The 26733-nt window shown below is 41.4% G+C and overlaps 1 protein-coding gene across 4 annotated transcripts in view; it reads left to right on the forward strand.

Moving 5' to 3' along the window:
* Nucleotides 1–26733, forward strand: part of SCUBE1 (signal peptide, CUB domain and EGF like domain containing 1) — a 173412-nt gene that overhangs the window by 82260 nt on the left and 64419 nt on the right. For 2 of the 4 annotated variants that reach the window (XM_056846059.1, XM_056846056.1), the window contains exons 5-7: nucleotides 2314–2439; nucleotides 8660–8776; nucleotides 14772–14861. In XM_056846059.1, coding sequence (XP_056702037.1) covers nucleotides 2314–2439; nucleotides 8660–8776; nucleotides 14772–14861 — 333 coding nt within the window. The remainder of the gene's footprint in view (nucleotides 1–2313; nucleotides 2440–8659; nucleotides 8777–14771; nucleotides 14862–26733) is intronic. The other 2 variants (XM_056846057.1, XM_056846058.1) reach the window with 2 other exon arrangements.

Raw genomic sequence — 26733 nt, forward strand, 5'->3', positions numbered from 1 at the left:
CAACACTGAATACCTATCTTGAGAAAAGGGGGACCGGAGACAAATTTCGGAGCTTTCTAAATTATTTATATATACTGATCCTTGGGTTGAAGCCCTAAACTCATTTATTTTAGAGCAAATTACTTGGATTAAATGGAAATTAAGATTTATGATGAAATTGTCATAATTTAGCATCCAGCCACCCTATGTAAATTTTCTTTAAATGGAGCAACTTCATTAGAAATGGATCGTTTCAGAGGGGTAGCCGTGTTGGTCTGCAGTAGAACAGTTAGATTCGAGTCCAGTAGCACCCAGTAGACCAACAAGTAGAAGAAGAAGAGTTTTTAAACCCCAATTTTCTCTACCTTTAAAAAGTCTCAAACTGGCTTACAATCACCTTCCCTTCCTTTCCCCACAACAGACACCTTGTGAGGTAGGTGCTAATTTTTTAAGCAGTCTGCTACTTCAGCAGCAATCAAATTCCAACAAGGTGTGAAACAGCTAACAGAACAGGGAACATGTGGCGCTTAGGTGTTTGGTGGATCTTCCACGAGGAAGAACAGATGGATGCAAAGACACCATCAGACTCCAGTGCTCTCTTCTATCAAGGGAACCAACCCCAATAAGTGCAAAGCTACTGTTTGGCCGCTGTGTGCAACAATATACTGGAAATTTAAAAAGGGGGGAATCCCTTCCTCAGAGGCTTGTGGAGTGAGGGGGTCCCTAAGCAGTTTTTCATCCATGGTTTCAGGATGCAACACTTTCTCCTCCAGGACCCTCACTTTATTCACCTGTGTGGCTCTTTCCCCAGCTTTTCACACTTTTCCATGCTGACATGCTCCTGAGCAGAAAGAGCCCTTTGACCTTATTCTGCTGGCTGCATATTTCCACCGCTCCTGCCCATCATCTGCTTGTCCACTTCCTGGTTCCCAGTTTAGCCTTCACCCCTTGCACTTGCTGAAGAAGCACAGCTCTCCGCTCCTCTTGCTGAGGCTCCCTGCTCCAGTGCCTCGGTTGCCTGCCGTGACGGATCGAAGGGAGACTTGCATTTTTCAGGGAAATTAGGTCTGTCAGAAATTTGACGGCACACAGAGGCTTGTAATAAAAGTTCAAAACAACAGGAATTTATGTATAACAGAAAGGCAGGATGACGATTTAGGTAGGTGAACCTGGATTTCAGAAAGGCATTAGGATATTCCAAAAACAGAGAGTAGGAACTTCATAAATATATATATATATTAATAAGAGAGGATTGGTTCTAGATGTTACGGCTAAATTCCCTTCAGGATGCAAGATCTTTGTTTTCACGGAGAGGCATGTTTTGTCAGTTTCTTGTTTGGATTTCACTTGAGTTGACTTTAAAACACTGCAGTTTCTGTTTCTGGAGTAGGGAACTGCACGACACTCTTCACCAGTTTTACACCTAAACTGTACTGGATTACTCAGGACTCTAGAGCAAACCTTCTTAAACTGTGGGTCGCGACCGGGGGTCGCGAAACAAGCACATCCATCTCATTAGCATGCAAATTTGCTTTCATCTTTAATAAATGGTAAAATTATATGTATACCAAAGAATTGTTTTAAAATAAATTAATTTATGATTTATTATCAGTAAATGTTTGATTTGTATATACCCGGGGTCGTGTAAAAGTTTCTCGAGCGAAAAGGGGTCGCGAGTGGAAAAAGTTTAAGATGCCCTGCTCTAGAGACTAATTCTCCTCATCCTTACTTAGGGATCACTCAATACACCTGAGATGACTTCCCTCTCCCTGGTTTTTGAGAACTCTCTTTTTCCTCAGAGCTAACTCCCAATGTCAAAACCCAGACACACTCTATTCACTCAGAGTTGACATCCTTATGACCCAGTTGCTGATTCTGTATAAATCAAACAACTTAAAATCATGTTCCTTTGTGTTTCACTCCTAATCCTCACACAGCTGCCACTAGCTTCTCAGAACTCTGTCCGTCCTGAACTCTGGAGCTGAACTGAACCTCTCAATGGCTGAGAGCTGAATGGGACACTTTCACTAGCCACTCCCAGGACTCCCTTTAGCTGTCAATCAACTGCCTCTAAGGCAAGAACAGCTTCCTGGTTTCTGTTGCCTTCTTCACACCTGCCTTCCGTGTTCAATGAGTATGTTTGTAAACAAAGCTGCCTCTTGAATTTTCCACTGACTGAAACGAGGATCCGTGGGCGTGCATGAGTATGAACGCTTGAACTGGTACTTTCTGTACTAGGAAAGATGTCAATGAGTTTTATGCATGCTTAAAGAGTTCACTATTGTTTAAATCCTGTTTTCAGCACTTGTCTACTGTCTCTTTCTTTCTTTCCAGAGGGTATGAACTGTATGAACAAAGATCATGGATGTGCACATATATGCCGGGAGACACCGAAAGGTGGGGTTGCCTGTGAATGTAGGCCTGGCTTTGAACTTGCCAAAAACCAGAAGGACTGCAAATGTAGGTAGATACTGATTGAATTTCAAATGACCAACTTGGCTTGTTTTCCACATTGCTGTTATTGTCTTTTTAAAAAATCAGGACAGTGACCTGAGGGTTTTGATTATTTGTGTGTGTGTATTCCTGGTAGTATTGTGTGTGTGTATTCCTGATAGTGGGAAAAAATAACTGAATGTGTTTAATAAACAGAGAATGATATATAACTACAGATCTCATGTTTCTGTATAGATGGTTAGCTATATTTCAACCAATCTTCGGTTGGAGGTTGAATAAAACTGGCAAAATGGGGAAAGGTGGTCAGCATGCCATTGGGTTTTGTATGTAATAAGAAAGTAAGAATGAAGGAAAAACGTACTTGAGATTTTTCTCAATTAACCTCACTGTGGATTAATCTGCAAAAACAATCCCTTCCTCCCATGAATTTTGATGTAGGCTCAGAAAATTCCACAGCAATCCTAAATGGTAAAGGTAGTCCCCAGTGCAAGCACCTGGTCATTATTGACTAATGGGGTGACGTCACATCCCTACACTTACTAGGCAGACTGTGTTTACGGGGTAGTTTGCCATTGCCTTCCCCAGTTGTCTACACTTTACCCCCAGCAAGCTAGGTACTCATTTTACTGACCTTGGAAGGATGGAAGGCTGAGTCAACCTTGAACCAGCTACCTGAAACCAACTTCCATTGGGGTTGAACTCAGGTTGTGACCAGAGCTTTGACTGCAGTAATGCAGCTTACCATTCTGTGCCACGGGGCTCCTACAACAATCATACTGCAGTTTTAATTTAAAGCAGTATTTACTTGACTTCAGCAGATTTCCCCCTTTGCCACTTATGTAGCCACCACCTGTGGAACGTGATGATAATGGTACCTCTCTGCATGGTGCAATCTGCAGCTTTTCCAGACTACCTGGATCCTCTGAGATTCCCCACTGTCCTGGTCTGGGGCAGTGAGAGATGTGATCCACATCCTGTAGACAGTATCCTTTTTAGATATTTCTAGGCATTGGTTCACCTAGTAAAACAATTGGTTTGACTAGCAAATAGAGACCAATGCAAAGGTATTTGGATGACGAGCATGTCTGCTTTTTTGTTATTGTATTGTCAGTCTATTGACATTTATGTGTGTTATAAATTGCTGCATTTACAACCACAATGCCTTTGGGTTGAGTGGCAGGGTGAAAGAATGTGAGAATAAAGAAATGTTGGAAATGTAATAAAGAAGTTGGTTCTTTTTATCATATGTGGTGGACTTGTGACAAAGCTAAGGACTTTTGGGATATGATTTATAATGAATTAAGACTAATAGTACAAAAAATATACCCCAAACACCAGAAATGATGCTATTAAGTATGATACCTGATGATTTGTTAAAACACAGGATTTTTTTGATTTATGCGACTACAGCTGCAAGAGTGCTTTATGCAGCAAAATGGAAAGGGGCAGACACTCCTGGGGAAAAAGACTGGACTATGAAAATGTTTGAACTGGTGGAAATGGCAAAACTTACAGCTATTTCAAATCAAAAAGACAATGTTCAATTTATGGAGGAATGGGAGGCTTGGATGAAATATTGTGAATATGAACTAGGACTGGGGAAAATGGAAAAGTACCTTTTAATCTGATCTAGATGACATTGTTAACATAAAGAAACGTAATCAATTATATTGATAGTATAATGTGATTGAAATCTAATTGAGATATAAGAATAATTAAGATCAGACCATATCACGATGGGATAGAATACTTTATTAAGAGGCGGACGGAGGTGATGGGGAAGTCAATAAATTTTCCTTTATTTTTTATTTTTATTTAGCACTTAAACAATTATAACAACATTATCTATGATTTAGTTTTTAATACTACGTATGTTGTTGTTTGTTAACATGGAAAATTTATATTATAAAAACCAATAAAATTTTCACAAAAAAAAAGAGAATAAAGAAATTTCCATGTATGCGAATATTCCATGATGTCCCCCTCAATTAAGCGGTGGAAACGGGGCATCCAACTAGCAGAAAACTGCCACATTCTGTTCTAGAGGCTTTGGTTGAAAGAAGGAATTATCAACCAACACCAAGTAAAAGATTTGCAAAACAAAACGTGCATATTTCCCTCATTTTTGGCTTTTCAAAAAATTGCCAGAATTGTTTTCTGGGCTGCTCTCAATTATATTATATACAAGCAGGGACACTTTGTGACAGTTACAGGCTAATAGCCTTTCTATGCCTCAAATGATTTCTAGGTTGATCTCTGACAGACTCACTTCAGTCTGGCGAACTATGCCTGCATTTCTGAGGAACAGATATCTGCGTAATATGTTGCGTAACATATTACATAATATGTTGGGTTGGGGTGCTCTTCTGTAAGAACCGACCTTGCTGCTCTTAATTGTTGATACAACAGAAGCCAAAACAACTCGCGCTCTTGCTTAGAAAAAGGGACTGTTTTTCAGAGTGAGACAGAGATCCTGAAGATGCCAAAGAGATCGAGCTGAATTAACCATGTTTGTTCCTTATCTTGCCATTTTTGTTTTGTTTTATTTTTAATAAAATCTTTAAAAGGACATATTGCTTCAACCCCTTCTTATTTTTCTGTTAGGATAATAATCCTATTAATGGATTTTCCCCCTTTCCTGCTTCCTTCAACTTTTCCTAGCATTACTGTCTTTTCCCGTGAATCTTGTGGTCTCATAATGCGACCCAAGTACGATAGCTCAGTTTAGTCATTTTAGTTTCTAGGGACAGTTCAGGCTTGTTTTGATCTAGAACCTACTTATTTCACTTTTTGGCAGTCCACAGTATCCGTAAAACTCTCCTCCAACACCACATTGGAAAGGAATCTACTTTCTTCCTGTCAGCTTTCTTCATTGTCCAACTTTCACATCTATACATAGTAATAGAGAATAATGTGGCATGCATTACTTGGATCTTGCCTGTGAAAAGCCTGGAAAGCCACTGCCAGTCTGAGTAGACAATACTGACTTTGATGGACCAAGGGTCTGATTCAGTAGAAGGCAGCTTCATGTGTTCATGTGACACCTCCTTACACATTCATATGTTTGAGGGGGTGGAAATAGGGTTGCCAGCCTCCAGGTACTAGCTGGAGATCTCCTGCTGTTACAACTGATCTCCAGCCGATAGAGATCAGTTCACCTGGAGAAAATGGCTGCTTTGGCAATTGCCCCCCCTCCCCAAACCCCCCCTCCTCATGGTTCCGCCCCAGAAACCTCCTACCAGTGGTGAAGAGGGACCTGGCAACCCTAGGTGGAAATGAGAGTTATTTATTATTTTACAGAGTCCTTTCTTCCCACTTGCAATGGCTTCTGATGGCAAACAACAGGGAGTTGTTTACATTGCTCACCCCAGAGAGAGAATACAATCCCAGGGCCTAGACTTCACCCGCAGGCCCTTAAAAAATTAGCACCCAATGAGCAGGAATCAAGCCAAAATTTAAGAAACAACTGATGCCCATCATATACTCAAGGCCTTAATGGAATATATGCCCAAGATCCGTGTATCGTATGCATATATATATATATCTTAAATATACCTCTATCAATAAAGTTACTTTATCTGGAGTGCTGCTTTTATTTTATTTTTCCCCTGTGCCTTTGGGATGGGGGGCATTTGAGGATGATGTTGTGTAGGAGGTGGGTGGTCGTGGATTAAAGGCTAGGGGCTTAATATAGACCCAATCCAGATTCATCTTTCCGAAACCCAGAATATTAATTCAGATTATTTCCAGATTGGTAGGTGTTCACCCATCAATAGGAAAACCCCGTTTATTCCCCTTTAAGCTGCTTGGCCTACAAATTGTCTATGGGAGCTTCACTAAGAAGTGTGTATTTAAGTGGGCGTATTTCATATTTCTCTACAGAGTAAAGCTGACGTTGTGTTAGGAAACTAAAGCTGCACCTCAGAGTGCTCTCTAAGGGGACACTCCTAAGCAGGTCTACTCATAAGTAAGTCTTTTTTTCATAGGGTTTACTCCCAGGAAAGTGTTCTTACAGTCACAACCTTAGTCTTAGAATTTCCTGGCTTCCGAGGTTTAGTCTAATTGTACTGTTCTCATTGGGTCATATTTTTTGGCATAGATCATATTTGCATGTGTACACATATAATTTTCTATGTATACATTGCACTGAAAGTCTGAAATGCTGTGAAGATAGATCAGTTGTGAATGCTCAAAGATGCACGTGTTGTTGTTGACAGACAGCTAACTGTCACGGTCAGCTTTCTCTGGTTTGTAAAAAGGTGGAAATGTAAATCTGTCATTCGCAACAGGCCTGGAGAAAAACATCCTGTCCCTTTAAGAGAAGCTTAATGTGTGGAAACTGGTGACTGAAGATGTTCATGGCCTGGAGATCAATAATATCACCTGGTAAATAACATCCCATTAAGTGCTTATTAAAGGGACAGGACATTTTTCTCCCAGCAGCTGGCAATCCTGTTATCAACATTCATGTGTATGTATGTGTGTGTACACACACAGGTTTATATACATTAATCTGTGAATTAACTTTTTTGGGAATAATGCCCCATAGCATGAAAATCAAGGTTGTACCCGAAAGTTGGTTGAACTTTGTAAAGTATTTTAGGTGTCACAAATACTTAGGGTATGTGTTGCATTTTCCGTAAGTACTTCATTCATTATTGCAGTAAATCTTTTCAAGGCCAGTAATAGTATTTTTATTCCTATATTACAGATGTGTGACTAGGTTTGCCAACCTCCAGACAGGCCTGGAGATCTCCTAGGATTATAACTGATCTCCAGACTACAAAGATCAGTTCCCCTGGAGAAAATGGCTGCTTTTGGAGGGTGGACTCTATGGCATTATAAGGCCCTTCCCCTTCCCAAATGCCATCCTCCCCAGGCTCCACCCCCAAATCTCCAGGAATTTCCCAACCCAGAGTTGGCAACCATATGTGGGACTATGGCTGAAAGAATAGTTTATGGCCACCTGGTCAGTTCATGGCAAAAATGAGGTTTGAACTAGCATACAGTGCAGACTGTTACGCTATACCAGTCTGTTACACAGTATTCTATGTATGTGTCATGTTGTAATTTTTTGCCTTCCTCTGGGAATAGAGCAGGGGTCATTGAGGAAGTGAGGGGACGGAGGTAACTGTGAAATTCCTGCATTGTGCAGGGGGTTGGACAATAAGACCCTTGGGGTCCCTTCCAGTTCTATGTTTCTATAATTGTGAAAACTCTGGTGTATATAAAGACACAACCACCATTGCCCTGCTTTATGCATGTTTAGTCTATCTGTCTTAGCTTCCCCTTCCTTTAAGGAACTTATCCTACTAATAACTCTGCGAGGGAAGTTAGGCTGAGAGAGGATAACTGAACCAAGGTTAGCCATCTATTCTGGGCTCTGGTTGGTCATTCTGTTGGCAGAAAAAGATGCATGCACACTAATGATTAGTGACATCACAATATTTTTCAAAAAATAGAATAGTGGTGAAAAAAAGAAGTCCGTCCACTTTAAAATACTTTATCATTTTAAAGAAATAATGATAAAACAGATTTCATCTCTGGCACGTATTTGCTTTTGTGCTCCGGGAGCCCTGATAGTTGGAATTAGGGAATGTGGTACAGTTGGAAGGAAAACCTAACTCAGGAAAAGAAATATATTTCATATATATATTAAAAATATCTAGATATGAAACCTCGCAGAAATAAAAAGAATCCTAGATTCTATTGTTATTCTGGTATGGGTGAGACAGTAAGCCTGTGTGTTACCTGTACATGTAATGACGTGTTTCAGGATCGGGTCCCTGGCCCTGCCCTCCCATTATGGACAACATCCATTTTTGAGGTCTTGTCTACACAGAGGCTTACTCACACACACACACATTCCAAGTAAACAATATCCTCCTGGAAAAATGAAAGGCATGGATTGCATTAGTTGGGGGATATGTACACACATAGGATCTTATGCAGTTAGGATTTTATATGCATAGAGGTTAGGCATGGGGTAGAATGGAGCCAACCACCACCGTGTCTAGTAGAGACCCAGTGACAGTCTAATTGTCAAAAAATGGGGTTCAGGAAGGCTAGGTTTGTGGAAACACTATATATGAATTAGGTTATGTTATGCATTGCTTTAAAAAAAAACTACTTGTATACGCCCAAAATAATCCTCAGAAACTAATTGGTTTCATTGTTGTTTTATTTATGCATATGTATATACACATATTTTGGGGGGAATAACTAGTAACCTGTAACTATGGAAATGGAGGCTGCCAACATACGTGTGACGACACAGAGACTGGTCCTGTGTGCGGCTGTCATCAGAAGTATGCCCTCCACTCTGACGGTTGGACGTGCATTGGTAAGTACCTCTCTTATATCTTGCCGATGGGTGTGTATAGCACTGTTGAATGTCATGTGTCAGCTTGTGAGCTTACTGAATAAGTTTTAAGAATATAAAGAAAATGAAAGCCAGCAATTAAAAGCTGTATAACATTTGCTTCTTAAGAGTTTGTCACTTGCAACTGCTTGTTTAATTAAGTGCACGTAGGAGCACACTTTAATTGTGTCTGCGGACACACACTCACGTGCACCCCCAGAACAGCTGTGGAAGATAAAGGATTCTTACACAAGAGCAACTTTCAAAAAAGATTCCAGTGGTGATCACTAGAGTTGGGGGCCTTGGTTGGTCTAAGGCAGCCAAAATCAAAGTGGCCTCCAGTAGCCCCTTGGAGACTCACCCCATTTGCTGCAGCAGAAGCAACTGTAATTCCTCACTCATCTTGACCAGAATTATTGTGCCTTGTGCGTTTAAAAAGTGCTTTTACATCTAATAGTGATCCATGCCGGTGCCCATTTTTATTGCTGGAGCCTCATGTGTTAACCCATTTGTACCAGTTGTTACCCTGGGTTGTCCTGGTAGATTTTTAATTCTGAAAAAAGATTAGTTGTTTTGCATGATCAACAACATGATTGTAAGCAGAGTTAGCTCCTTCTGAGCCCATTGGTTTCACTGCACACTTAGGATTGCACTGAAAAATCCATCAGAACGTGTGGGGAATTGTTGTTCCCATAGGCACCTGGCTGTATAATTCATGGCAGCCCAGGTGTGACATGACCTGTTGTTGGCTGCTGAGGTGTATCCTTGGAACAAAGAGAATGAAACGTCTTCATTATTTCAGTGGTGCTAGAGCCTCAGTTGTTGAGAAAGCAGTTGCTTAAGCCCCTTGTCATATATTCATGGTAAAACAAATACAGGAACTGCTGCCTGGTCTGATGGGCCATAAACTCCATCTCAGCAGCCTCAGCACTGAGGGCTGCCCAGGCATTGGGAGAGGTGTAGTTCAAAGAGGTTTGATTGCGACCAAAGCATGTGGCAGGCTGTGAATGGATCCAAGCAGTGAGCTATAGCGGTTAGAGAGTCAGACGAGTTTGTTGTGAAGATAAAATGGACAAGGGGAAAGCCATGTCAGCTGTTTTGGGTCCCCATTGGGGAGAAAGTTGGTGTGAGCAGAAAGTAAACAAATAAATAAGTAAACAAATAGACTATAATAGCATTCTCTTCTGCAGAAGTAATATTATTCAAAAAATTTGACAGTTTTGTATCATCCTATATGTTTTCTGCCAAGCAGAGCGTTTTCTTATTGTATTTACAGTCATAGAATCATTTAGAGGTTTTCTCTGTTTCTGTTATAAATTAATGGAGGCATTGTTTAATTGTTGGAGGGGAGTTCATCAGATTGTACACCCAATTCTAAGACAAAAATATCCATTATCCAGTCTACGTTCCAAATGCCACTACGAGATTTAAGCATAGGCTTAATTCTGTAATTGAAATAAATGGGACTTTACCTTGGCCAGATCTTGCCCCATCATTGTTTGTAAGGTCTGTCATCTTTTTTCCCTGATGATTGTCAGTTTCAAGACAATTAGAGAAATGTAACAATAGGAAGCATTGTCCAAGGGCATGATCCAACAAAAGGTAAGCACTTTTAAATAAAGATCCTGCTGAAACTTGAATTCTCTGCATTATAACTCTGGGATTTTTTTTCTTGGTTCACATCGTACATCTGAGCTGGAGAAGAGCACCTCCCTTGTTATCTTCCCACTTGTCTTCCCCCATCCCCCCATTTCAGCACTTGCTGCTGCAGAAGCTTGCTTTACTGGTGGTGACAGCCAACCCTCCCTTCTCTTCTTTCCCCATTCCTTGGACACTGCTCCTGCAGCATCCAGAGTCCCCAGGTCTGCCTAGGAGAAGTAGTTCCTCAGATCCCAACCCATACCAGGTGTTTTCAAAGCTACAATCAATGTCAGTGGAAGAATTAGGCTATTATTTTAGCCGCCTTGAACCACGGGGAAAGGCCGGATATAAATATTTCAATTTTAAATTTCCATTGCAATCAATAGCTTCTAAAAAGATTTTATTTTTTGGATAGAACCCATACGTAGGTGACCACTCTAATTCCCCCCCCCATGATCTTGCCAAGTTAACCAAAATTCCAGCTGATTTCAGTGGGAGAATTAATCATGAGTTTACTTCTCTGCCACTAAAGTCTTGGATGGGGCTTAAATGGACTTAATTTTGACTGAATTTGCTCCTCATTTACAATTATGCTTGGCAAAATTTGACAGGCATTTTAAGTGAAATTTTAGAGACCAACAGTAAAGGCTTGAGGAATGTGACACTGATACATTAAAGGAAATACATTTTCAGTATCAAATTATGTGAAGCTAATGAGTTTTAGCTGAATTAATTCAAGTATCAAGTTGTCACTACATGGTTCAGACAGCATTCCTTACTTTCCTGTTTAAAAATAAAATTTTGATTCATGGTCTAAAGTTGTGAATATATATATTTTGGTGAGCCCAATATCAGTTGACATCTGTGGAAAAATGTGTAGTTCTGACAAGCCTGTTTATGACTTTAAGTTTATTGAGATGAAGCAATCAAATGCCTTTCCCCCAGCCTTTCAACTGGCTTTACTAACAGCCAAAAGTCTTGATCCTAGAAGGGAAACATTTCAACCAGTCCTAGTTGCTGAGTTGTTCACAGCTAACAGACGTGGTGCCATGAATGGAGTCAACAGATTTGGGCTATTGTGTCTTTAGTGAAAACACATGACTAAATTAAATTATGATCAGGATATAGCTGTTGTAATAAATGCTTCTCCTTGGGTTTCTCTAGTGTTACATTTGGAAACCCTGGTCTCATATCTGCAAATGTATCTGCAGAAGATTCAACAGCCAAGGGTCATTGTGGGGTGTCTTATGTGGAACTGTTGCAGAAATGGGGATGCAGGCACAGGTTTTCTTGAGAGAGCTGATAATAAATGGATGATGGTAGATACCACTGCTTTGTAAATTCACAGTGATGTTTATTTGGTCTGACATGTATAAAAACGGTCAAAAAGATGCATACATGGTATTTCCCTCTCCATCTTTGCAATGTTACTTTATAATATGACTCCATGCTACATTTCCTGCGATGTAAGTCACATATTGCTGCTTGTGTTGGTTTTTTACTTTCTTCTTCTGAGTAGTTCTTTCTCTTAAGTTTGTTTTAGTTTCATTTTGTTTTCGTTTTTAATTCCCGCTTTTTGGTGATGGTTCCTGATTGCCTGTCTTGTCTGATACCTGATGCTCATTAATTATTTCAAGAAAAAAATTAAAAGAAAAATGCAAAATCTCAAACCAAAGCCTCTATTGCAGCCTGATCCCATCTAGAACTTGGTTTTCTTCCTAGAACAATGTCTTGTTCCAACTCAACCATGTAGTGTTCCCACAGATCAAGCTGCCAGCTGCCTTACTTCCTCTGGTTCCTTCTCCACTACTCTCTCTTACTATGGTTGTTTGCTGTCTTCAGTGGTGTCTGTTACTTGGACATCACAGCAAGGATGCAAACATCTGTAACAGTGCACAAGAAGTCCATTGGCTAATGCATGTTGTCTTTGTTCTCCTGACTCATCCTTTTCTTTTGTCTGCTGCATGGGAAAAGTTTCTACTTGTGTTTCTTATTTTTCTTTTTTAAAGTGCAATTCTCCATTCCATGTAAATTATTTCATCGCTTACCACATTGCTTTTTCCTCTGTGTAAGACCTTTCACTTACTTCCTTATCTAGGTGTAAAATTTCCAGAAAATTTGTAGTCATGGAAAAAAACCAAAACTGGGGTGAGGGGACAGGAAATTGGGAGAAATTGAAGTATATGCAATACTTACTTTCCTATCAGAGCTAAACTTCTTTTACTGATTGAACAACATATAAAGTAGTACTATTTGGCATATTTATGGAATTTAAAAGTATAACTGCCTTTCTTTTTTATAAGAAAAATTGGAAGTATGCCTAAAACTTGAGAAAGACTTGCAAACTGCTGAACCATGTGCTACTATAGCATATGTATCTTATTTTTTGCCAGACTGGGAGGTAGGAGAAAATAAACAGCAGAGGTGGGAAACAAAATCTGTAGTAAATAAGAGGGGGTATTATTTAGACAAAAAAGACTCACAATATGTTCACAAAAGAGAGCCAGCGTGGTGTAGTGGTTTAGGTGTTGGACCAGGACCTGGGAAACACAGGTTCAAATCCCTACTCACACCATCGAAGATTGCTGGGTGACCTTGGGTCAATCACACACTCTCAGCCCTGACCCTGACCCTGGATGGAGACCTCCAAGGAATACCAGGGTTGTGACATGGAGGCAGGCAATGGCAGACCACCTCTGAACATCTCTTGCCTTGAAAACCCTACAATGTCACCATAAGTCAGTTGTGACTTGACGGGGTGGGGGATAGTCATAATAGGTAGAACAACCAGCATACTTGAACAACACTGAAAACACTAGACTCTTTAATAATTATTGTAAGTAGACATATTATAGCATATTAATGGTTGCTAAAATTATTTATACATAAACAAAAAAGTATTCTTGACAATGTACAGTATATGTCTGTAGTATACATGGGAATTATCAGTAATGCTGGAGATTGTCTTACATTTAAAAAATTTCATACTACACATTTTGAGTAAAAAGATCATAGGATTGTTTTCCAGCGTACCCCCAAATTTCCCAGTTTTTTCCACTGGAGAAATTGTAAATCCTCAGACTTTTTAATGCTATAATTTTTGAGTGAAAATATTTCTTATAAGTTCCTTCTCAGTGTTTCCCAACATTTCCCAGTTTTTCAATTGGAAAAAGTCATCAGACCTTTTCATGCTATTCATTTGGAATGATTTAAATGCTTTTTAAGAAAAGGGGTTTCTCACTCAAATGGAGAAAATATTTCATAAAGGGTTTTTTTCCATTCTTCCTCAAATTTCTCAATTTTACCTTGTCTTAGGAAGTATTTCTCACACTCTAAAAGAACACATTTAATTGGAGTTTTTTCCCAGTTCTCTCCAGTATTTCCCAATATTTGTAGGAAATATTGGGAAAATCCTCAGAAAATCTGGGTTCCCCCAAAAAATCCCCCCCCCATTTTTCTAGGCCTTCCCTTTGCTATCTCCTTAGCATTCTTCCCATCCTCGAGACTGTATTGTTTTCACTATATGTTGCATAATTCATCTCCTTGTAATGTTGGATATGAGCTTTCCATACACGGGGCTTTGAAAACTGCATGTAACCTGGTGTTAGTGCCTCTCTTGGCTTCACTGCATGCTTCTAAAATTACTAGCCTATTCCTGCAACATCTTATTTCTAGCACTTGAATGTTTAGTTAGTTGTGTTTCATAGACAAGCAGGCAACCAGCACTGCCCAACTTAATGTGTTTTTTTTTTATTTGTGTTTGTTTAATTTGATATTCTAATGTTTTTAGTTTGCATGCAGGGTTTTTTTTTTGTTTGTTTGTTTGGTATTTATACATTGTGTGTGTCAGTGTGCACAAACTTATCCTGTCCCCATGCTTCCTCCATCACCAGATCCTTTAAACTCTGCCTTTCTGTGTCCAGAATAGTATCAAGAGCTTGTCGAAGAGCTAGCATCTCTCAGCCTGCATCACTTAAAATGTCTAACAATTTGTTGAAATAGATATCTTATCATTTTGATTCCTTAATTAACACTCCTCTTTTGTCTTTTGTGTGATTACTAGTGGGAGACCAGCTTAATGTGTGTTGGCTGGCTGATTATTTGTTTTCATTACCATTTTCTTCTGCCCGCCCCTCTACTCTCCCCCCACCCCCGGCCCTGCACTTTTTGATTTGTTTCTGGGATCTCAAATGGAAGTAACTCTCTAAATGGGGTTTTAGTGCTTTCATACTTCTTGGCTTTGGTTGAACCCAGCCAAGGAACTGTCTTCGGCAGTGGGAAATTGGGCTTTTCATTAACCAACTGCTCCATGTTTGTCCCTTACTTTGTGTTTTAGAGAAGGATGAGGCTGCAATTGAGAGCTCTGAGTTCAATGCCACGTCAGTAGCTGATGTGGACAAGCGGGTGAAACGGCGGCTACTCATGGGTAACACTTTTCTTCCACTATCCTTTGATGTGCTCTCAACCTCTGTCTGTGTGTGTAAGGGTGGGGTGTTTTTAAAGTTATTTTTGTTCTTAATGTATTCATCTGTGTTCTGTGTTCAGTTTGTTTTGAATCCTGATCTTCTATCAAAAAGTTCATTCCCCATTTTAAATACAATTTTTCTTCCCTTATAACACTATAGCTGCAGTGTTGAAATTCTTTGGTGCAGAGAAAGAACCTTTGGCCATTTATCTTATTTAACTGGTTGTAAGTCTGCTTATTGCATGTGATATGACCCTTTTATGTCTCTGTGAGTACAAACCTATCATGGGGGATCATAGACGTTAAATTACCCTTGGGCTTCTATTTGGCTATCGGTGTTATAAGACGATTGATGCCATTTCAGTATATTTAGTGCTGGGTGTTTTTTAAAAGCACGTATATGGTTTAATTTTACTTCTGGTTAAAATGTTTGTAGTTTTATCTCCTTAAGATCTGAAACTGTTCAAAGGGTTTTTGTGTGTGTATCTCTCTGGCAATTATCACGCTCTTAGGTACGCACTTCTTTCAAAACTGTGCAAAAAAAAGGAGCTGGCCTTTAATCCACAGCAACAACTGGTGCAGAACATTTGGTCCTTTGAAAATGATGGCTGGGGAGGAAATGCTCCTATGCTGCCAGCCATGACTGAGCACTTCCTTTTAGGTAGAACTTAATCAAGAGTACACTAATGCTTGTCCCTGCACCAAACAAACATGGCTGAAATCAAGGAGCCAGGATAAAAAGAGTGTGTTGTTGTGCTAGTGTGGAATTTCCTTAGCATAGAATGGAATAGACACATTGAACAATTAATATAACACTTTGACTCCAATCCGTTGCATTGGTTCCATTCCAGATTGATTATTGCCCCTGCTGCTGTTTGTTCATGTAAAAGACTTGTCCAGCTTGGTTTTGAAAAAGTTGGTGTGTACATTGTGCCTACAGTCCAGTAGCCTTCCTCACCTATTTCAGGATGCTGCTCCAGAATAGAGTTCCCAGGTCCTCCACTATAGTGAGAGAGCTCCTGCTGGTAACCTGCTGTTGCGTGGTGTAGTGGTTAAGAGCGGTGGTTTGGAGTGGTGGACTGTAATCTGGAGAACCGGGTTTGATTCCCCACTCCTCCACATGAGTGGTGGAGGCTAATCTGGTGAACTGGATTTGTTTCCCTACTCCTACACATGAAGCCAGCTGGGTGACCTAGGGCGAGTCACAGCTCTTAGAGGCTTGCTATTGCCTTCTCCACAGGGAGTTTAGAACTGATCACCAGCAATGCTTTTTGGAGGAAAGCCTGAGCAGTTTGCCTCTTGGTTGCATGGCAGCCATCATAACCACCAACGCTGGCGTGGTGTTCCTCAGCTGCTCTGTTGATTTTTGGTTGTTTATCAACCCATTTTATCCTACTGATTAAGTTCCTTTTGCCTGTCTCAGTCTTTAGTCAGTCATTATTTTTCTACACACCACAATAGAATTTGGGTTTGGTATATATTTCACCCTTCGGTGATGCCCAGATTTGTTTTCTCTTTCTGTCTGAGATGGAGCTAATGTGCATTATTCTGGTGACCTAAGTGATGCATTTTTCTCAAGGCACTCCTTTGGACTCTGAGCCTTGGGAAAGTTAGTGTCATCGTGGATGCCTCCTCCCCCATAGTGTGTCTCGCAGGGGCTCCTGCTTTCTGCAAATTAGTTGGCCATACCGCTAATTTTAACCAGAGCGCTAGACGTACCTTACTTTTGTCTTTTATTTCAGTGTAAACATTCCACATAGAAGTGGAATGCATTGTAATTACGTTTTCTTCAAATAATGGGGGCCAACTCCCACATACTCTGACTGGAGGCTCTGGCTATTTAGCCTTGCTCCACAATGGGGCATTTTAGGCACTGTTTGTTCCCCAGTTTTTTTCATGTTAGGGACCCCTGTCATGGTGGGATGCCCTTCTAATCGCTTGGCAGGGTAACCTGTTTTGATTTTTCCCCTGTCCATTTCACCGCACATATTGCTCTGCGAGTTGCAGAGGGTTCATCCTATTTTGGCCACATCAGGCCTGCTTCACTGCTTTCATTATTATAGTATAGATTGGCTTAGTCTCACTTCCATTGTTGACTTTGGTCGTTTTGATCAGCTCCTTCTCTTCACTGCAGCAGTAGCCTCAGATTTTTCTGACTAACAAGTACCACTCCTTCACTACCAAATCTTGTACCTCTAAGAGTGAAAGAGGTTCTACTGAGGCTGTAGCAGGCTTTAGACCAGGGGTGGGGAACGTCAGGCCCGGGGGCCGTATGAGGCCCGCGAAATCATTTGGTCTGGCCCTTCATGGGTCCTGGCAGATCTCTAGCTCAGAAGGATGCTGCCCTGCCTGAATCTCTTGGGCCCAGCTAGGGACAGCAGAGCTCAAAAGTGAGTCGCTCTGTGTGGCAGACACTCGGAGCCGTCTCCGGTCGTGCCTCTTGGCTAAATGTCTGACCAAATATAGTAGGCTAATTTTTAAGTTGATAATTTTGTATGGCCCGCTAATGATGTTATAAATATCCAAATGGCCCTTGACAGAAAAAAGGTTCTCCACCCCTGCTTTAGACCTTGCTTTTTGTGCTGTTGATTATGTTTTGGCCACGGTTTGGGACTCAAACTCTCTACACGACCCTCTTCCTTATTGGATTTCTAAGGACATAGCAAACAGAGATAGAACCTTGTGGGTTCTAACCTATAACCCTTTTATTCATGAGGTTTCATAAGGTTAGGGTGTCTGATGTCCTGGCCAAGATTCCCTACCAGGGATTACCTCACAGTCCTCATGTCTCACAGTGTTATCCTTACACTAGTTTCTAATGCCAAACATCTGTCCATTCCTTACATTTCTTGAATATGACTTTCTTAGGTTTTGGTCTGCTAGGGATTCAACGCTACTTTGTATTGGACTCTCAGGCTCCAGGAAGGACCGGCCAGCATCCTTGCACAACCCATCCTTGTGGGTTGGTAGAAGCTATCACACTCTGTCTTGAGTACATGGCTGTTCAGTGCCACTTTTGGTTGGGACGCTTTTAGAGAGCTCCTTGCTCCTTTATAAGACAGTTCTGGTGAATGTCATTATGGGATGCTAAGCAACTGTTGGGAAGGAGGTCATCTATGGTCTCTTACATTGAGAGTTTCACACCTGCCTCCTTAACTCAATGAGCTTTCTACTCACCCATGTGGGACTTGCACAGAAGCCACAAAGATGAAAAACAGAGTTGCACTTACCTGTAGCTGTTGTTCATCAAGTGGTCTTCTGTGCAGGCACACATCCCTCCCTCCAGCCCTGCCGTGAACTCTCTGGAACTTTAGTTTCTTGGGGTCTCCAGTGGCAGCATGGAGAGAATTGAGGGAGTAGCACCCCTCCTCCTGGTCAGGTGACCGTTTTGGCAGTTGACCGCTAGAAGGAGGAGGGGCACTCCTAGTCTGCTGAAAAGCTTTGGAAATCTTGTAAGCCAGTTCTTCCTTAAGTGGTGGAGAAAGTCTGCATTTAAAAACCAATTCTTCTTCGTCTTCTTCCCCTTTCTTGCCTTTGCCCCTTGGAGCGGCAGCGCCTGTAAGGTAGATGGAGTAGTAAATGCCTGAAAGAACGTGCTGTCTTTTCCTTCCCTGCTTCCCCCAGGTTTGCTTCCTGCTGTGGTGGGTGTCTCCGGGCGAGTCCCAAGGCAAACCCTTTCCTACCCTCCTCCTTCCCTGAGCTTCAGGGAAGAGCCAGTGTGGTGTAGTGGTTAAGAGCAGTGGAGTCTAATCTGGAGAACCAGGTTTGATTCCCCACTCCTCTACATGAGCAGCGGACTCTAATCTGGTGAACCAGGTTGGTCTCCCCACGCTTACACATGAAGCCAGCTGGGTAACCTTGGGCTAGTTCTCTCCAAACTCTCTCAGCCCCACCTACCTCATGAGGTGTCTGTTGTAGGGAGAGGAAGGGAAGGAAATTGTAAGTTGGATTGATTCTCCTTAAAAGATAGAGAAAGTCGGCATATAAAAACCCACTATTCCTCCTCCTCCCTCTCCTCCTCCTCCTCCTCACTAGTAGGGAAGTGGCCCTTAGAGGGCTGTATTGCCCTGTCCAGCTCCAGTGGGAACTGTGGGGCTCACTCCTACCCACAGCCTGTTGGCAGGTTGTGGGCAGCATCCTCCAGTAGACTTCAGATAAGGTCCACTATGATTGTCTTTCTTCTTTTGTTTACAATGGAGGTATGTTGTAGTAGTGTAGTTACAAGTTGGGCAGCTTTTTTTAAAGCAAGTAAATTTGCAAATTTAGGACAGGGCAGTATAACCCTCTTAGGGCCACTTCCAATTCTAAAAACACTTTCTGGGGGGTAAGCCCCTTTTAAATAGGCTTAAGTAGGATTCTTAGTAGACCTGCTTACTATTGCTCTCTAAATATCTGACTAATGGGAAGGGGGGCACCAGGTTTCGAATCTTGAAAAATATAATGTATGGGCAACATCCAGATCCTGACTGTCCCAACAAATGCACTCCAGTTCTTGCAAATAGCCCAAGATTTTGATTATTTCTCTTTTTTTGTATCCAGATCAAAATTAAAACTTTATTTTACTTCTAAAATTATGAGAGCCTTTTGGTCAGGAACAAGTTGAAGGAGGCATGCACAATGCACGATCCACAGAGCTGCACACAGCCATGTAGCCATGTCCTCTTCCTGACCATGTTCTTGACCAGAAATGGTGGCCATATTCTCATGGGAAGAAGGAGTCACACAAGAGATCAGGAACTGGTGTCCACAGCTTGCCACACTGTTTTTAAAGAGAGCCGGGGACCTAAGGAGATACGGAGAATTACTTCAGCTCCCGTTCAGGAGCAGCGGAGGGCGGTGAGTGCTAGAAGGCTGCCAACATTGGAAATGGATTCATTTTGGAGAGTGACCCTGATAATGTGAGGTGATTGGTTGGTACCCATTCCCTAAAGAGCCGATCATACTTTCTGCTAGAGAATAAGTCAAATATTGTGGCGAATATTCAATTTCACTGCATTTTATTCAGCAAGCTGCTTAAGTAGCGTTTGTTTGATACTGAGGAACTATCCTAAAAGATTTTCATAACTCATATATGACTGTAAAATCAGTTGCTGGTTGCAATGTCAGCATTTGTCTGGGGTGCTTTTTCATGCTTTTTAAATCAGTATTCTCATGAGCAAAATTTAGGAGCAGAACCAGAAAGGGTTTCTATTACAAAGAAGCTAGAAACATATTGAACAGAGTATGGCCCAGTAAAAATTAGGGGTTTTTAAGGGTCCATTGATGAAGTACATATCTGTTTTACCTACATTAGGTGCATAGTATAAGGAATATACTGAACACTTGTGATGCTGCCTTATACTGAGGCAAGGTCCATATTGTCTATTGTGGCTGGCAGCAACTCTACGGGGTTTCATATTGAAGTTTTTGACACCACCTATTATTCTTGAAACCTCTGAAAGGATTGGAGGGGACTGGTTGGAAAGGTCTGCCACAGAAAGCTGATGGATCTGGAGAGTTTCTTGACATCTCTTAGGGATTCTTCAGTCTGTGAGGCTGGTATTCTGTCACAGCTCGGTCAATCTGTAGAATGCTAAGATGATCAGGTGGTTGACATGGTTGCTCCTGAGCACCCTGCCCCTTCCTGCAGAGCCCAGAATGCCCCTTAGTTTATTAAGGAGTTTGAGACAATTAAACAGTTGAACTGATGTTTAGTACACAAGTGAGAGAATACTCAAAACAAATGTGACCAAACATAGATGAAAGTGCATTATCATGCCTACACCCCCTGTCTGTTAAAACCCTTGTAGGAAAACCTAACTGACAGGAAACCTTAAGCAGAGCTTTCTCTACTAACAGGGCTTTGGTTGTGTCTGTGCATCTTGTGACATGATCCACCAAAGTCATAATAAATTATCCTGAAACCAGATTCTTTTCTTTTGTCTAGGATAGACACATCCTTGTATATGCTTGGTTCTGCTTGGGTGATATCCACTGTGGATCTTTGAAAGGGTTTTTGGCAAATGGAATTTGAACTAAATTTCCTTTCATTACTCCAGATGGCCTATATAAGTTCACCAAACTGAACAAATGGAAGAGGTGGCTTACTTGGAACACAGGGTGGGTAGTGGGAACATCACATCAGTGTGGGACAAGGCAGAGGCAATCCAGAATTAGGAACCCCCAAAGACCAAGAGGCAGGTCAAGTAGTTCCTGGGCGTGATGGCTTAGACCATAGCTATGGGGGCAAGAGTTCACACTCTTAGCAGACCATTAATCTTTACAATGGCTGTCATAAACAACTCAAACACCAAACTTCAAAAATAGTTGTGGAAAATTCAGGACTTCAACATGAAAATGGAACTAATTTTGGGGTATAACAGTGTAGCCACAAACAGTGTAGCCTTCTTTCCAGGAAGGACACTGACACTTAAAGGTAAAGGTCCCCTGTACAAGCACCGGGTCATTCCTGATCCATGGGGTGACGTCACATCCTGACGTTTCCAAGGCAGACTTTGTTTATGGTCATCTCCCCTTTACCCCCAGCAAGCTGGGTACTCATTTTACTGACCTCGGAAGGATGGAAGGCTGAGCCAACCTTGAGCCGTCTACCTGAAACCGACTTCCGTCGGGATCGTTACAGTGGATAAAAATTACATTAAATGTGGCTCTGTTCTCATGTACCTAACTGTGGCATATCAAAAATAATATCTTCATGCTGTGGCCCATTGGAAAGGCAAAAGAATAAGCTATAATTATCTAATATACTTTAGGTGACTATCTGGATTAGGTAAAGTGCCATATGCCATAAACCTTTTAAAAATGAAAGGGAAATTTACTTTTTCTTTGATTTATGCCTTATATCACCAAAATAACAATGGATTCAGGCATTATTACTATTTGTTATTTGTAGGGGTTAGCTTTCCAACAGTTCTTTAAAATTTGAAATTTGCTACTCAGATCATGAGTTATAGCTCTAATTTGAAAAGGTAGGAAAAATTGGCTTCAGCCATCTTGATGACATCACAAAAAGCTTGAGCTTTTCAATCAGAATAGGTTATCACATCAAAACAGCACACATAGAAAAATATCAAGACGTTTTACCACCTTACCTGATACCAATATGTCAATTTTTGGCTCTTAGCTGAGTCAGGTGAATCTGTGGATGTCCTGAACAGATATTTGGAGAATAATGGGATGGATGAGGACCAAGAAACTGAAGCTCAGTCCAAGACCATTACAGTTGGATAAGTCATTGTTAATGCCAATTTTTATAATAAATATTTTTCCCAGGCTAGAGTGGCAGGAAATTTCTCTAAGTGGGAACAAGCATGATTCAATAGACTTATGGACAAATGCAAAGAAGGGAAATTTTGTACTTGGGAACAAATCAAAAGCATGTTAGGTGATACCCAGTTGGTAAGATTGCATTTTTTGCAAATTCAGAATTTTATCAGCAGGTTAGCCCAAAGGGAGGATACTTTCAGATCTCTCAATGTCTTTGAGAAAGTTATGACATACTCAGGGCCTTCTAAAGGACTCTTGGCAAAGTTCTATAATATTCTAGTTGAATATACTCTAGTTGAGTATAGAGATCTTGTTTATACATCTAAATGGGAAGCAGACTTAAGGCAGGAGATACCAATTGAAAAGTGGGGGGGGGGTCTATAAGGATATTTTGCATAAACATCAATATTAGAGAAAATGGGTTACAACTAAGGTTAAGATGGCACTACACTCCTGTTAGAATATACAAGATGGTCAATAATACAATAGATCAATCCTGGCTTTGTGCCGCAGTCAAAGGATACCTCATCCATTTATAGTGGATTTATAGCCCAGCATTTTCTGGTTTTTAAATGACATAATAGGAGAAGAGGTAGAATGTACTGCAATGTTCATTTTGTTTGGTCAGATGGACGCACAGCTGGAGAAAAAAACATGGGTATTTTTAAAGGAATTTGATCTGGACATCAAGGATGTTGGTGGCCAAGCACTGGAATCAAAAGAATAGCCTTTCCTTCGAGAGTCAGCACGGTGTATTGGTTTGGAGTGGTGGAGTCTGATCTGGAGAACTGGGTTTGATTCCCCACTCGTCCACATGAGCTGCAGAGGCTAATCTGGTGAACTGGGTTTGTTTCCCCACTCCTCCACATGAAGCCAGCTGGGTGACCTTGGGCTAGCCCCACTCTCTCAGCCCCACCTACCTCACAGGGTGTCTGTTGGGAGGGGAAGGGGAGGTGACTGTAAGCTGGTTTGATTCTTTCTTAAGTAGTAGAGAAAGTCAGCATATAAAAACCAACTCTTCTTCTTGGCTCAGGAGGTGTTGGCATATTATGTTAATGGATAATATTACAACATTTAGGCAAAGAAAGATTATCCACACAGAAATTATTCACACAAAGATGGCTGTTATTTATAAAATATTGGAATACTACCAAGCCAAAGGAATCAGTGCAGCCTTGGGCATCATTAGTTTGAGACTTCTGCTTTAATTCAGAGAGTGGGGTATTATTATAAAGGTGTTTTTCTACTTGTTTTGATGTATGGATTTTGTAATAGAAAGATGGATGTAACATGTTAGCAATAAAATAAATTTTGAAAAATCAATGGAGAAACTGATGAAGGACTGCAGAGTTAGCCTGTCGTGAACAGGCACTGCCCCTGAGCATGTTTGTCGCTTGGGGGTGCTGTTTGATCTTGGCCTTCACCTGGTGGTTCAATTCTCCTCCCTGGACCACAGCACCTTTTATCAGCTGATACACTCCCTATGGCAGTTTCTTGAAAGGTGTGATCTGACCATGATGACAGACTAGGAACTGGGAGGTCCAGGTCTGAATCCCCACTCTGCCATGGAAACTTACTAGGTGACCTTGGGCCAGTCCCACACTCTCCGCCTAACCTACATCACAGGATTATTATGAGGATAAAATGGGGGGAAAGAAAAGGATGTAAGACATTTTGGGTGCCAACTGGGGAGAGGGGCAAGGCATAAATGAACTAAATAAATAAATAAAATCCAGGTTAGATTACTGTAATGCTGTCTGTGTAGGGCTGCCTTTGAAAATTGTCACACACATAAAACCCCAACTCCAGCTGGTTCCAAAATGCAGCAGCCAGGCTACTGCCTAGGGTGGGAAACAGGGATTGTTTCATGCCTTTGGAATGCCCTCCTCCTTGAGGCAGATCTGGTACCCACCATACCGTATTTGACGTGCCATGGCAAAGCATTTTGTTTGACGTAGGCCAGGGGTGTCAAACATAAGGCCCACGGGCTGGATCTGGCCCCTTGAGAGCTCTTATCCAGCCTGTGAGCCAGCTGAGGCAGCCACCCACCACCCCCATTCTCAATCTGACCCAATCAAGTGACATCTATGTTATAACCGGCCCTCGTAACAATTGAATTCAACACACCTGACCTAGGCCTTTAATTAAGGAATTTTATATCTTTGGTGGTTTTATGGTCTGTTTTAGCCTGTAGTCAAGAAGACGAAGAAGACGAAGAAGAAGAAGAAGAAGAAGAGCTGGTTTTTATATGCTGACTTTCTCTACCACTTAAGGAAGAATCAAACTGGCTTACAATTACCTTCCCCTCCCCATAACTGACACCCTGTGAGGTCAGTGGGGCTGAGAGAGTGTGACTAGCCCAAGGTCACCCAGCTGGCTTCATGTGTAGGAGTAGGGAAATCAAACCCAGTTCTCCAGATAAGAGTGCATCACTCCAAACCACCGCTCTGAACCACTGCACCATGCTAGCTCTCAATATAGGTATTCTTCTGACTGCTCATTGGTTGTTTTATTCTGTTTTGTTGGCTTGTTTTTAAAATTGAAAATTTGGGGGGTGGGTTATAGTCCTGCTTTTAAGTCACCTGGAACAGGTCTCTGGGAGAGGCAGGATATAAAAAGGTAAAGGTCCCCTGTGCAAGCACCAGGTCATTCCTGACCCATGGGGTGATGTCACATCCAGACGTTTGCTAGGCAGACTTTGTTTACGGGGTGGTTTGCCCAGGTCATCTTCCCTTTACCCCCAGCAGGTTGGGTACTCTTTTTACCGACCTCAGAAGGATGTAAGGCTGAGTCAACCTTGAGCCAGCTAACTGAAACCAACTTCTGTTGGGATCGAACTCAGGTTGTGAGCAGAGCTTGGACTGCAGTACTGCAGCTTACCACTCTGTGCCATGGGGCTCCTAATAGAGGCAGCATATTCATTCCCTAAATCAATAAATAACCATTTCTAATAGTACAGTTCTGTAACTTTCTGCTATCAAGAATGGATCCACTTTGAGTCCTCTGCTTTCATAAGTAACTTCCTAATTATTTTAACTCCATTTTCTGCTAAGGCAGTAAACAGAGGATGAGCTAGATCTATGTGATCTATTCTGAACCAGTCCTGTGTGATGTCTTTGACAGTCTGATGGTTTCTGCTGTTTCCCAAAACCTGTATGAATTAGTTTCAGCTGCTTGACTTATTGGTCTTGCTTTGTATAAGTCCTGGTTGCTTCACTTCTAATGGTGTTCTTCTTGTGCCATCGTTTCTTACACCAACCACTGTTGGATCTCTAAGGAAGGAAGCTGCTAAATTCAGTCCAGCCTCACTTGGAATACTGTGTGCAGTTCTTTTTACCATATGTAAAAAATGACATTGCAGAGCTAGAAGAAGTACAGAAGAAGGCACACAAGATGATTAGGTGGTTGGAGCACCTTCCCTGTGGGGAAAGGCTGAAAAGTTTTGGACTTTTTAGTTTAGAAAAGACATGACTGGGGAGGTCATAGAGGTTAATGAAATTATGCATGGGGTAGAGAATAGACAGAGAGAGCTTTTTCTCCCTCTCCCAAAATATTAGGGCATCGGTTGAAGTTGATGAGATTGAGGATAGACAAAACTTCTTTACACAGTAAGTGATTAAAATGTGGGATTCGCTGCCAGAGGATGCAGTAATTACCACAGGCATAGACAGCTTTAAAAGTGGTTAAAAGAAGTTCATGGAGGTTATGCCTATCAGCGGCTACTAGCCATGGTGACTAAATGGAACCTCCACATTCAGAGGCAGTAAACCTCAGACTACTGCTGCCAGCTGGCAACATCAGGGAAAGACTTGGCCTCTGTGCCCTGTTGTTGGACCTCCAGAGGAACTGGTTGGCCGCTGTGTGAGACAGGATGCTACACTGGATGTACCAGTGGTCTGACCCAGCAGGGCTCTTCTAATGTTTTTATGTACTTAGATTCTTAACAAGTATGATTCAGATTCATTATTTCTGATAAATATGTTGCAAATATTCATCTTCTGTTTGAGATACCTTGAATGAAATTTGTGTATTTGATAAATCTCATTTTCCTTTGGCAAACAATGGTATTTAAACTTTCGAATTGCCAAATTATAATTGTTTTGTTTAGAGTCTGATAGATTAAAACTGTTAAGTGAGACAGCTTTACTGCCTGCAATATTTAAAAATATTACCCATTGTTATAGGGCCCTAGCAATCTGCTTCTCTGTTCTGTAGCTTTGGCCTGTTCAATGGGTATAAAATGTGTAGATTATCTACTATGTAGTTGTCGCAACCATTTCAGTTCTATACTTATCTATCTACCCACCTACCTGTGTGTGTGTGTGTGTGTGTGTGTGTGTGTGTGTAAAACCCATGAAGGCAAACATGTATTTGCAACTCCAAAGGGTGTGTGTGTTAATGCAGAGTTACAGCAGAAAAGTGGCTGTGGAGGAAACAGTAAATGCATCCTCTCCCACCCCCACTTCTGCTCCAAACTTACCCCTCCTGAATCTGCTTCCCCTTAGAACCCTAACCCATTACTGTTTTGCAAATGTGTTTGTGTGTAACTAGGGTTGCCAACCTCCAG

This window comes from Euleptes europaea, chromosome 3 (genome assembly GCF_029931775.1).
Source record: "Euleptes europaea isolate rEulEur1 chromosome 3, rEulEur1.hap1, whole genome shotgun sequence".
Taxonomy (NCBI): Eukaryota; Metazoa; Chordata; class Lepidosauria; order Squamata; family Sphaerodactylidae; genus Euleptes; species Euleptes europaea.